The 13,259-nt window shown below is 37.3% G+C and overlaps 1 protein-coding gene across 12 annotated transcripts in view; it reads left to right on the top strand.

The window, feature by feature from the left end:
* Positions 1 to 13,259, top strand: part of SGCG (sarcoglycan gamma) — a 151,571-nt gene that overhangs the window by 108,495 nt on the left and 29,817 nt on the right. For all 12 annotated transcript variants that reach the window (XM_009476812.2, XM_087759354.1, XM_087759357.1 and 9 more), the window contains one exon: positions 4,222 to 4,341. In XM_009476812.2, the coding sequence (XP_009475087.1) occupies positions 4,222 to 4,341 (120 nt within the window). The remainder of the gene's footprint in view (positions 1 to 4,221; positions 4,342 to 13,259) is intronic.

The raw sequence follows: 13,259 nt of genomic DNA, 5'->3' as shown, positions 1-13,259 counted from the left end.
CTTCTGAAAGTAATGACTTTGCATTTATTGGTGTTGTATTACTCATGGAACTAGAACTGAATCTGTAGGAGTATTACATTTTTAATACACTTTTAATGAGATCTTATTTTAAGTAAGGTGCTTTAATATAATAAAAATTAACTAAGAAATGAAATTGCATAGCAATACCCCAAAGCACTCAGGATTTTGGCTTATATTCAACACTTAAATAATTCTAGGTGGTAGGAGAAGAGTGAAGCATACAGAGTAGATGACAGCCATAGGTTATCAAAAATAATGGATAGCAGAAGAGTAAGAAAAGAAAAGATCTGAAATTAAATAAATAACTTCAGTTGATGGAAAGCCTTTTCTTCTGAAAGATCTAAAGACACACTAAAAGTTACTTCACAGAACTAACTGGATTTGAAGAGTCTACCTACATGTTACCACTTTCATTGACATTAAGTCTTTGTGGATATGTATTTTATGGCAGGCCCTATTTTTGATATTTTTGATTCTTTGCTGTCTTGTCCTTCTACATTTGTATTGGCCTGGAATTCAAAGGTTGGGCAGCAGTAGAAGGGAATTTATTTAAATGCTTTTCCACTGAAATGCACTCACTAAACAAAGGACTTTCCTTTCCTGGAAAACCACCTAGAGGAGTAGTGAGTGAGGAGGAGAAACAAAAAAGAATACTGTTTAGCAGTGTGCTCCTTTGCAGGCAATAGGTCAATTGTTTTTGGAACAATTTTTCATCATTTAAAGTGGCATCCTCAGTGTCAAGAGGTATGTGACGTGATGATCACATACAAGGTCTATATCGGAACTGCACGTATTAAGGGAAGAAGCATAAAGGAACAATGGGCAATTATTGGTCAGCCTGATTAGCAAGGAAAACCGATTAACCTGGGAATTCCTCTGGCAGCAAGGGGAAAACAGTTCAAATGCTCTCTATAACCTGCATTCACTCACGTTACATTTTTAATTGCAGGATTTTATCAACAAGTATGATTATATAGTATTAGTTGACTTACATGTAGTTAATATACTAGGGTTGTAAACAAAATGCATTTAGGAATTAGGCAATTGAAGTTTCAGATATTGAATTTGGATGATGTTTATGAGCTGAAAATTAATCTTACTGGGATTACAATACAATTAATGTTATTGCAATATAGCTAGTGCATGTGTATTGTGAAATACAACTAGGAGAAATTAATGGCTACTTTTGGTTACATAAATTTATCCTCATTTCTTTAGGAGTCTATTTTTGTCTTTTGAAAGTTGTTCCGCATATACTGAGATGTCTCATCTCTGGCATGAATAAAACATATGCTTGAATTTGGTTTACCCTAGCATTCCCTCTAAAGATTTTAAATGCATCATTTATTATCCATACCATTCTTTGATAATGAGGATTATCTATAGGACAATTCTTGTCCCACTTCACTGAGGCATTCACATTGGGAAAACTCCGGACCTAAAGATTCTTGTTAAAGATTTATTCAAGTCTGCAAGGACTAGGATCAAACAGGAGAGAAATCTGGATGCAAGCCCAGCATGGGCAAAGCCATGAGATGTAGTTTCAAGAGCCACCAGTTAAGACTACTTCGGGAAATATATAATGTGCAGTGAGTGCTCTCAGTGCTTGTAGTGTTTTTTCTTATTTCAGTCTAGCTTTAAAATATAATGGGCGTAGTTCACAATGCACCCCTGTTAGATCCTACCTAACTGCCCCTCTACATGGTTAAATTCAATGTTTAGTTTCTCCTAACTCTCGCACAGAAAAAAAAGTTAAGAGCAATAGGCACCAAACTTTCTTAAGCAATAAAAATCCTTAAATACCTTAATAAGTGACTAAGTGCATGACCAGAAGTATCTAAAGTAGGAAAGTGTTTAGCAGATAGGAACAGACGATGTCTACGTTAGCAACCAAACCAGGCCAGGACCCACAGTCTACCCCAGGGGCAGATGGCATGGGACAACTGCTTAGCCCACTTCCCTCCAGAGCTGGAGAGCTTCATCTATCCCATCTGTGAGGAACAGCCCCTGGTCAGCGGCATTGTCTGGGAGGTTGCTGTGTGGCACAGGTCGAGACGGTGCCAAGGAGCACACTACCAGATTAGCAGAAATTGGCAATGCTTGTGTCTCCTCTGACTTGACTTTCTCTAATTTATTGGTGTGGATGTATTCATTAGCTTGCTAGAACTGCTCAGCCAGGATGAGCACTTTTCTGCAAATGCTGTTATACCTCTTGTTCTTCTTCTAAGAGATGTTTCTCTGTTTTTCCCCTATCTCATTATTTTAGGGTAGGAGTCTCTCAGTTTCTCCTGTTAAAGGTGTTTGCCTTGCCTGGAATAGTGAGATATTAATTGAGTGGAAGAAAAGAGGAGAGCCCAAGAATGGGCTTATGTGGTCTAATGTTAAAAAACATTGGCTGGGAGTGGAAAGGCTGAATCCCAGCCTTGTTGTAGTCACTGTGGGAATGGGGTCAGTCCATACATGGACCAGTTTAATTAAACTGGTATATATTGCATCTCCAGTTGTATCAGTATGATATTCTGTATGAACACCATGCCTGAAATTTGCATTAGGACAGCTGAGAAGGTCAGTCTGCACAACATGCATTTGTTTACTTTGGTTAGATGAGAGAAAAATAATTTGGTCCAAGGTATGTAAATGCTATTTAGTGTGTATATATTCACCCTAAATTCAAACAGTTAAAGCACCTCCTATCTCTTCATAACTATTTTCTTTTGTCATGTCACATCTCTCTGTGAATTAATCTACATTCCATAACAATCCAGTTAGCAAAAACCTGTCAATTTTCTGGCAATATGGCAGATGTACAAATTAAATTAATCGATTTGTGCTGTTTGAGGTAGCTCTTTCCTGTTCTTACTATGAGAAACATGAAAAATGTTTCTTTGACAAGATTGCTTGTAAAATAGATTCAGCGAATTAGCAAATCAAGAAGATAAATGTATTCCTAGACAAGATCAAGTTAGGCCTGGTGCAAATCATGTCACACTTCTCCAGTTCTTTCAAATCCATTGTTTTTTCCAATGCTTAATAATCAATGAAAATTTCTGTGTCTGCCAAGGTGCTGAGAAGGAAAGAACCGAAGTGCCCCTATTCAGGCCCAGCAATTTATTTTCAAAGCTGACTGCCTTTGTACCAAGGAAATCAGTAGACGGCATAGGAAATCGGTAGATAGAGTCGGTCTCTTCTCCCAAGTAACAAGCGGTAGGACAAGAAGAAATGGCCTAAAGTTGCACCAGGGGAGGTTTAGAGTGGATATTAGGAAAAATTTCTTCACCAAAAGGGTAGTCAGGCACTGGAGGTGAGTGCCCAGGGAAGTGGTTGAGTCCCCATCCCTGGAGGTATTTAAAAGCCAGGTAGATGTGGTGCTTGAGGACATGGTTTAGTGGTGGACTTGGCAGCACTAGGTTAACAGTTGGACTTGATGATCTTAAAGGTCTTTTCCAACCTAAATGATTCTATGATTCTATGGAATAGACATTCAAACTTATGCGATGAGAATTTTTAATTGATCAGAATGTTAGAAAGGGTAACGTTTACCAAGCCAACACTGTAGAACAGAATGTTTTACTCAGTTTAGGATCTGGAAATATGTAAAGACTCTCTTGCACACAATTATTTTAATTTTTGGAGTTCCAGATCCAATTGCAAATCTTCTTGCAGCTTTTTGAAACTCTTCTAAGAACATGATCTGTAACATTTGTTAGATATGTGGAGCTAAACTGGCATTTGTCATGAAGAGCTGAGAGTCCTGCCCTGACATGGGATGCTTGTCATTTTAAAGCATTTGAGCCTCCCTAATCAAAAGGGATGATGCTGCAAAGACTTTGATAATAGTTTCTATGTTTAAAAAAAAAAAAAATGGTAGACTGATCAAAGAATCTTAGCAGTTTCAACACCAAGAACATGATTGTTTGTCTTGATCAATTCACGAGGGATTTCCTAAATTCCATGGAAACCCAACTTGAAAGCACAACTCCAGGCACAGTTTTGAACAACAAATTAGATCATGTAAATAGACTTATCCAATTTCGGTACTTAGAGGGCCACTGTCCTTAGAATATCTGGGTGCTTCATGATCCTTAATGTGCTTGAATGAGTCACTAAATTATTAAGACCACAATTCAAATTATTTGGAATTTATATAGGAAAATGAAGAAAGCTGATGTAATTATTCTATTATTCTGCTGTGCTTTGCAGGTCCTAAAATGGTAGAATTCCATGGTCAGCAATTTCAGATCAACTCAAAGGACGGCAAGCCACTTTTTACAGTGGATGAAAATGAGGTTGTAATTGGCACAGATAAACTTCGAGTCACAGGTTTGTAACAGTTTAATAAATGCCCAAATAATAGCCACAAAAAAAGCACAATAAAAATGGCAATTTTTAATATATCATTGTGTGTGAACACAAGTTCTGGTTTTACCTCATTAGGAAATAGAAATCTGAAGGTATTCTAACTTTTTTCAATAAATAATAGTAAGAACTTTTAACAGCAAAATAATAATATGTATATATAAATATGTATATATCTCTGTATGTGTGTATTTTGTTTTAAAGCCATTAGTGATTGGAACTGTACTGGTGCATTTTTTCTTGAATTATTTAATGTTTCCAGTGCACACTGTTAACTGAGGCTGAAAAAATTCTAAATATTCTGGTTTGAGTTGTATTGAGTTTTATTTGTGGAAACTTTTTAGGCTCTCTCTGATATTTTTATATGGTTTTATCTTTCAAAGTGAAAGCCACTGTATTTCTGCTCTGTGTGTAGCACATGTCACAGGATGGTATTTGTGGTATATTTAACATGTCATCTGTCAAAAGACAAGTTTGTCTTAGGCTATTTCTGCAAATCACAAAAGTACTCATTTACAAAGTAAGATGTCAAAGTTATCACCTGAAAAGCTATTTCCTTTCATATGACCTGATAAAGTCAACCTTCATTTTCCAGGTGTAAGGTTGCACTAAAACAGATACATCAAGGTGTGATTTCTCTTTAAGCAGAAGAGTCCATCAAAGGAAATACTGAAATTATCCTGTAACTTGTTTTCAATTAAATTTTTAACCTGATTGCAACTATCATGTTTAACTTTTGCTAATTATTGGTCCTCTGAAATCTTGAGGTCTTAATTTGTATGGATATATTCATATTATTTCACTGTGCAAAACTACAAATGTGGTAGTAGCTATACAAGTAGTGTTTCAAAGCCAAAGTTAAGTTATAATAACTGTGTTAATAAATTTTGTTTACGCCTGAGGGTCTTATCTTAAGTTTTTTACTTTTTAACCTAATTGAAATTACAACTTTGTTTATCCAGGAAACCATATCAAATAATTATTGTTTTCCCAAGGGATGCTAAACTTTAATAGAAAAGCATGTTTAACAAAGATATGAAAAACTGCATAATTGTTAACTGATTTGGAAAAGGTCTATCTCTGCTTAAAGTAAGTAAAAATCATTCATACATGAGTTGAAATTATTATGCTAAAACATGTATTCTGGCTCGTCCAATATTAATCTTTACACTGCAAGGGTAATTGTTTACTTTAGCAGATATTGTAGAAACACACATTGCCTGTTTCTTTTTAACACTGTAGTACAATTCAAAAGCAAATCCATTAAAGTCATTGAGGTTATTTCAGGGTAAAATTAATGAGAGGAGTTTCATGCCTACTTTGCTTCAAATTAATTTATTAAAATTGTGATTTAAATGATACTATTAGCATGAAGGATAAATTAGTAATACTTTGCGTACTGAGATAATTTTTTAAACATTTTAGACAGAGAACAAGATCAACGTGGCATAAATTTTGAAGAGTTCATACCATAAGAAACAGACTATGTCAGGCTTAAAACACACAAAGAACATTTTGCAGTTTTTTATGTACAATATAGTGAACTATTTGATTTTACTTCTCCTTATTTATGTGAATTATGAAAAGCTCAGTAACAATTTGTAAGAAAAGCTGACAGTTTTCAACTAAAATATAATACAGCAGAGTGCAAATGTCTGTGATTTATGGTATTTCAGGAAAAATGAAAAAGTCTAAGAATAAGCTAATCTAACCCAACACCTCAGGAATTGTCATTTTCCAAGAATTTGGTATGTTTGACCTCATACTGTTGCAGTTCAGACATTTTCTGTCCCATGTGGTAGAACAAAATAGTGGCAGACTCTCTCTGTTCTCCTTAGAAGAGCAAGTGCCTGGGGAAAGCCATGATCAGCAAAGTGTCTCAGATACCCCACAAGGTCACAGATGGGTCTAGATGCTTATGTTCAGACAACTGAATTGAACCCCCAGTCAACACAGTCAATGCAGCCAAGAGCGTGATTCATCTCACCTTGAAGGAGACACCTAGTCCTGGCATGCAGAGAGCTCTTCTGCTGACCAAATGCAGTTGTCTACTTTAGGATGAGTTCAATGGCTCCCTTGAATACAGGGGCTGAGTTCAGATGCTTAAACATAAGCATCCAGCAGTGTTTGAAACACCTTAGGGTATGTGAGACACCACATGGTATCGCTGTACCTACAAGAGACACTTCCTTCGATCGGTGCAGCTGGAGGCCAGGCAGGATGTACAAGGGTATTTTAGATGACAGTAGGTACATATGATTAGGCAACTAAATTCTGCCTGTAGCTCATCTGTGACACCTACATTGTCGACACTTAAATTTAAGTGTATGAAACTGAAGCTTAGCTTAACCCATCATGACAATTAATGCCACCTGGAGGAGCATGTACTCCAATTACATCCTCTAATATTATTTCAGTAATGATCTGCATCTTTTGCAGACATTTATTATGCTGCTACAGAGGTATTGAACATCAGCGTTTTGTTCTGGTAGGGTTTTATACATTCAGTTGGCATTAGCGTCAGTGAAACCAACCTTGTGACCATGTATTGGCTGTCAAAGAACCAATTGCTTTATAATTAACAATATTGTCATGGCAGAAGGAGTGAAGTCACAACACTGGCTGGAAACAAAGTTCTTTGGCACAAATGGCTAGAGTCCACAGCTGTAGCAGTCTTGTTTTTCCACTCCCTTGCCTGCTCTGCAAACTTGCCAACTGGAAGGCTGTCCATAGGAGGGAGAAAATAGGCCCAAGTAAATAAAATTATGTACAATAGAAAAATAATTAATATTCAGCAGTTATAAAATGGTCTCAACTACTGCACAAAAAAACTTTTTAACAAGTACAAATAATAATTTATACATTGTGACTTGTATAGGATAATATTTTGGTGATGAGTACATAGGAAATTAATAGAAGGCAGTTGCTTACCCTCCACTCTTCTTAAAGAAAAGCTAGCAAGGCAGAGGTGATCAGTATCTTTATGGAGGAGTGTATTATATCACCCTTTCTCCAGTTTACTACTTGTCCTTCTGCTTGCTTGTCTTTCATAATCTCTTAAAAATATTTGCTGAGTATTGTCGGTGATCTTCTAGTGCTCTCTTCTATGGAAAGGTTTTCAGTTTGAGTAGCTAACACTGAAGAGCAATGTGAAGATGTGTGTTTAATTTAAACTTTTCTGCTGAGAAGATAAGTAGGAGACAATTTGAGGGTATGAATAAATGTTCTGTTAGACTTTGAAGAGGCAGATAGTCCTTGCTAGATAGTGGGGGGGGATTTTAATGACACTTGCTGACTTCAGTCCTTTCGTTAAGAAAATTAATATCTTGATCTTGTATGTTTTAGGATTAAATTATGTTATATTCATAAACAATAGTCTATAAAATAGTAAATATAGTAATATTCATCTCATAATTAACGTTATTTCTTTACATTTTAAAAGATAAAGTAGGTAATGAATATTAGAAATCAATTTAGGGCCATTTTGAAAAAAAATTTGTCCTGAGGTTATTTTTTTTAATGTCATACTGTTCAAACTTAATGCTGTTTGATGAAGAAATTTTTCTCACAGGGAGGCAAGGTTTTACTCTTGCTTAGAGGTGACAGCTCTAGAATATGTAAATAAGCCTTTTCATTCCCTCTTATATTCCCTCCTCTGGAACATTAACACTGATGTTTCCTGTTGGCTTTCTTCCATTAGCCTCTATTTCCATGCAAGTGATACTATCTCTGTTAGCACTTACCTGTCTTTCAGAGCAGGGTGTCTGTGTTAGGAAGTGGGAGACTGAGGCTGAATTCCTCCTTGGCCCAGGAGACTTCAATCCTGCAGTCCCACCTTCCAGGACAGTGCTCTGTAACGCCATACAAAATGTTAGGTGCCCAGCTTGAGGGGATGGCTGGGAACAAGCACTCTTGATGTCTGCCAGCAAAGTGAAGCTCTGCCTCTGACTACATGCTCCCTCATTTCTTCCTCTTTCATTGTTCACCTTCAAAAAGTGAAGCAGAGGGTGAGATCCCCAGAGTTGTTCACTGCTAAGTGTGGGCTTCAGTCTCCTCCAGTGAGGAGGGAATGCTCCAATGACAATACTGTTTTATAAAGGCATTTGGAAAGATTACGTTTAATTAAAATGCTGTAATTGCTGGGTTTTAGGGCTTACTCCAGTGCTCTTGGTTTGCACAGGCTGAGAACTAGCAATACAATTGGAGTCCTCTGGGGAGTTCGGTCTCTCTGGTCTCTCTCTGCTCTTTCTGCCTTGTTTCTGAGCCACAGTGGTGCTTAGACCAAGAAACCAGCCATTCCAGACCAAGGGACAGGAACAGATCCCAAAAACAAGGATCTGGTTTATTTCAAACAAAGCTTCAGCAGCCACAATTGCACTCAGGCCTCACAAATCTCTCTTTGTATAGATGTTTGTTCCCCTCCTCCAATCAATTTTGCCAGGCTCCTCTTGCTGACATCTCTCTGTGCATATCTGGTCATCTTTAAGGCAAAAAGTCCAAACTTTGATAGGAATGTAAAAGTTGGACTAGAACAGGCGTCTGATTTATCAGCTCACATCCCTTTCATAGACAGAGAAGTAGGTCGTATAATTTCTTTTATAATCTTATCAAGCTATATCTCAAATTCAAACAAACACTATTCATTTTTAGGTCACCAAATGTGAACTTACGTCTGAAAGATGCTGTAGGAGAAATACAAAAGGCTGTATAAAAACAGGTCCCAGAGTGAAATTAGGAAAGCCTGTGAGCCAGAAGAGTTCCCTCCACTGCCATGAGCTCTTCCTTGTGCCTTGCAGCTCTGCACATCCCATAGAAAGACATTGTGAGGACACGTTTGGCATGTGGCATCCCACGCCTGCTGCGAGGTGCCCCCAGCAGCCTCTCAGCCCACTTGTGAGCAGGCTGCAGATCTAGTTTTGAGGATGGCTTTAAAAGTGACCTCAAGACTCAATAGGGCATTCTGAATTTTAATTACAAAAAGAAGTAGATTTCTGAGTAATAAAGTTTAGGAATGTTGTCAAAGCAAAGCATTCAGGATCAGAAAATATTACTAGACAAGTTAGTTTGAGCCTAAATAATTGAGAAGGGAGCTCATGTCTAGAGAGGTAAGCCTAAACCTGGATGACCTGATAAAGTCATATTTGCGAAATAGTTGAGATATCACTTTATTAGTGACTTGTCCTTTACATGCCTATCGCCTCTTTCCCAGTGTCATCTGAAATCATCAGTAATTACTTTTTTTCTTCCAAGTCCATGATAAAATATTACATCACATTTGGCCCCACTAGTAACACATCCCCTCACTCATCGTTTTCTGTTTGCAATTATGTTTTAAGACCTATCAGTCAATTTTAATCCATATAATGCATTCCAGGCTGATTTGTGTTGCTCTAATCTCTTAATCAAAATGTGATGTGGCATCAAAGTAAATGCCTATGGAAGTTTATTACACCCATATTATTACCTTTATCAGCCAAGCTTGTCATCTCATTTACAATTCAAAGATATAAATGTATTTAATAATGTCATACCCAGTGCTATACTGCATACAAAAAAGGTGCAAGAAGTACAGAAGATGGTACTTAATTAATCTGCTAGAGGACCTTAGTATTTTGTGCTTGCCTTTCATACTCTTGACTTTCACCTGGGTGTCCGTGAGAAAGAGTGCAACTGAATTTCTCATTGTTTTCCCTGAAGCCACTGGTACAAATACTTACAACCTTTAATTCCACTTTTAATTTGTTTTGGAACTACGAATCGATAATGATGAGTGATTGCATGGATTTCTAAAGATGACAAAGGAATTATATGAAAATCAGGCAGAGCACAGAGTAGAGCTTTTCAGAGTCTGCCTATGCTGGTGATGTCTAATGTGGAGGCAAAACTCACCAGCTGAGTTTGAGAGACACATCTTTTCCTTTTGAAGTCATTATTTATTATTTTGTCAGCGGTAGCAGATAATAGACTGTGTTCATGTAGTTAAACTACTAGGCTCCACTTACCTTTTATTACTCTGATTATTATTCTGATGGCTACATATGCCGTTTCATGATTCTATGAATAGCCATTAATGTTACTTTTGCAAAATATTAATGGAAGTGATGATTTCCTTCCCTAGTCTTTCTAATAATTGAAACTGTATGGTTTATAGCAAGTGGACTAAATAAAAAAATTGGTTTTTTACACACAGACATAGCAGGAAAATTTATAAAAATGCAAACATAAGACTAGATTTTTAATAGCAGTAAACTAGTGTCATACCATTAGGTTCCATGGAGCTGCTCCAGTATGCACTGGCCGTTTCAGTGCTTTCAATCTGAGGATTGTATCTACAGTAATGACATACTATAACACGCAAGCAGTTAAGGTGTTTTGCAAATGTGCTACTGAAAATCACTGGAATAGAGGCTTCTCAACAAGGACAGGCTGGAAAGGCGAGGGGGGAGTTGCCCTTTATGTGCAAGAGCAGTGGGAATGCATGGTGCTCAGCCTCGGGACAGATGTGGAGGCAGCTGAAAGCTAATGGGTCAGAATTAGAGGGCAGATCAACATGGGCAACATTGTGGTGGGTGTGTACTGCAGACCACCTGATTGGGAAGAAGCAGATGAGGCCTTCTTCAGACAACTGGAGGAAGCCATGTGATAATTGATATGTCTTTCTCTCCAGAATAGCAGTTATCAAATGCTCAGCTTTTCCCACAGACCTTAAAATGAGATGGAAATGGATCTTGTATCCAGAAACTGCACCAAGATCCTCACTGTGCCACACTATAATTTAGATATCAAGAAACTGGCACAAAGTCGAATTCTACCACCGTGGCCATTGTATGTAAGGATTTGCAGCAGCATAGCAAGGCATGAAATTTCAAACTATGCAGTTTCATACAATTGGCATTATAAGAAGCTATGCAGCTTATCTAAGAATGGGAATTCACTTGTATTGTATTTTCATTATACCTCATCCTATGACACAGTACAGCTACGCTGGTACTGAGAATTGCTGAAAAATTTTAACAACTGTCCAACAGAAAAGGAAATGGATTCCAAACCATACCCAAGTGGAAGAGCACACCATAGAACGTATGTTGGTATAGTAGATGCATGCATGAGTAAGAAAAAGGAAGGGGAAAATAAAGGAAATTTTAAAATGCCTTCCAAGGTCATCAAGCCAAAATATGCATCCACAACAGCATCTTGTTCAGTCAGGACTGCACTTCTGGTGCAGATGTAATAGTTCTGATAGTTCTCGCGTCCCACTGGTTCATACCATGGAGGAGTCAGGCAGTGAATACAGTGGATTCCTTTTGGACAAAACTGATCTGAGAAATGAGCTCCAAGAATCCATTTACTTAATCAAAATTGCATATATGTTTTAAGTCCATAGAATGAGAGTAGAGTTGGTCCAAAGTAAAATCCCCTAAATCTGTATAGTATGAGCAGCACATCTTTAGCACCAAGTCTATTACTCTTTAAATCCACCCTTTTCAGGTCACATTACCTCCTAACATAGACATACCTAAAGATGGCAACTACAGTTGGAAGACATTAAGATCAAGCTATGTCCCCTGATAAATCAAGTGTTTGGAGATCATTCAAAGTTACTGACAAGATAAGTATTTTGTTAGTACAGGTAGTATTGTGACAGTATGTATTTCACTCAAATTACAACTCATTCACTGTAATCCAAGATGAAAATCTGAGCGAGGAAAACAGTGAAATGCTTGCTTTGATAAGAATTGTCAGGTAGGACATAGTGCAATGAAGGACAGTGAGAGATCATGATATATTCTCAAAGGACCACAGTGTCAGAGGAATCACATTTGAGGCAGTCTCTGCTCAAAGAAAAACTTGAATTCAGTGCCACCTCTAGCTGGCAAGTAAACTAAGTGAGAAGTTTTGGCAGATCAGCATATCCCTGCAAAATATTTTAGTTGTACCAAATCAGCATTTTCTGACAAACTTATTTAATCCTTAGGGTGTTTTTTTCATCATCTCCGATTTGTAAGGTAACACCCACCAGCACAAATACAAGAACAGAAGAATAATTAACTACATCTGGCCAGCCATTAGGTTTTGTCTTGCAAAATAATATTAATGCTAATGAAGAAGGGTTAAAGCCCTGTCTGAATTAATGAATTTTATATTTTTCCAGTGTTATATTCATGCCAGTTAGCAGACTCCAGAAAAGCTCCTCTATTTAAATTGATGATGAGGATATCAACAGCTAAATAAAATTCAAATAGAAGCTTAGAAATCCATGCTTCCTTGAAGTGGTGGAGTGATTCAGCATGGTAATTCTTATATTTTGTGCACTTCTCTTCCACCCAAACTGAGAAGATTTCATTCTAAGGAATCATGATTTCAGCTAGAGCTCTTTTCAAAAAGCAGCACGTTTCATGCTTTCTTAGGACATCCTGAGAACTTTCCCCCAGCCCCCATGAAGTGACAGTCTTCCTAACAGTTGGCTCGGCAATTTTAATGGTATCATTTTTAATGGTATCTCTTGATTTCACTTTTTTTCCTTTCACCATGTTCTCTGTGGTTGCCCCCACTAATTTTTATGATCCTTTTCCCTTTATACCACATCTAATACTACATCTATACCATCTACACCATACTTTCTGATCATCCATTTCCCCTTGTCTTTCCTTCTCTCTGCCTGATTCTACATGTACTTTTCACTTTTTCATCCCAATCTCATCAGGTCTTCCAGACAGAACACAGAAAAAAAACAGTTTTCTTTTGTTTGCACATATATTTGCATTTAATATGTTAACTATGACAATATTAATATGTAAATAAGCATGCACATGCATACATGCATATTCACTAGCCTGCAGCGCAAGAGGGGTCTTAAGAGTTTGTTTCTGTAGATGGAGTCC

This window comes from Nipponia nippon, unplaced genomic scaffold (assembly GCF_047370975.1).
Source record: "Nipponia nippon isolate SJK-2023a ecotype South Korea unplaced genomic scaffold, ASM4737097v1 scaffold_2, whole genome shotgun sequence".
NCBI lineage: Eukaryota > Metazoa > Chordata > Aves > Pelecaniformes > Threskiornithidae > Nipponia > Nipponia nippon.
The sequence above is the reverse complement of the archived record's forward strand: the minus strand, read 5'-3'. Positions and strand labels throughout refer to the sequence as shown.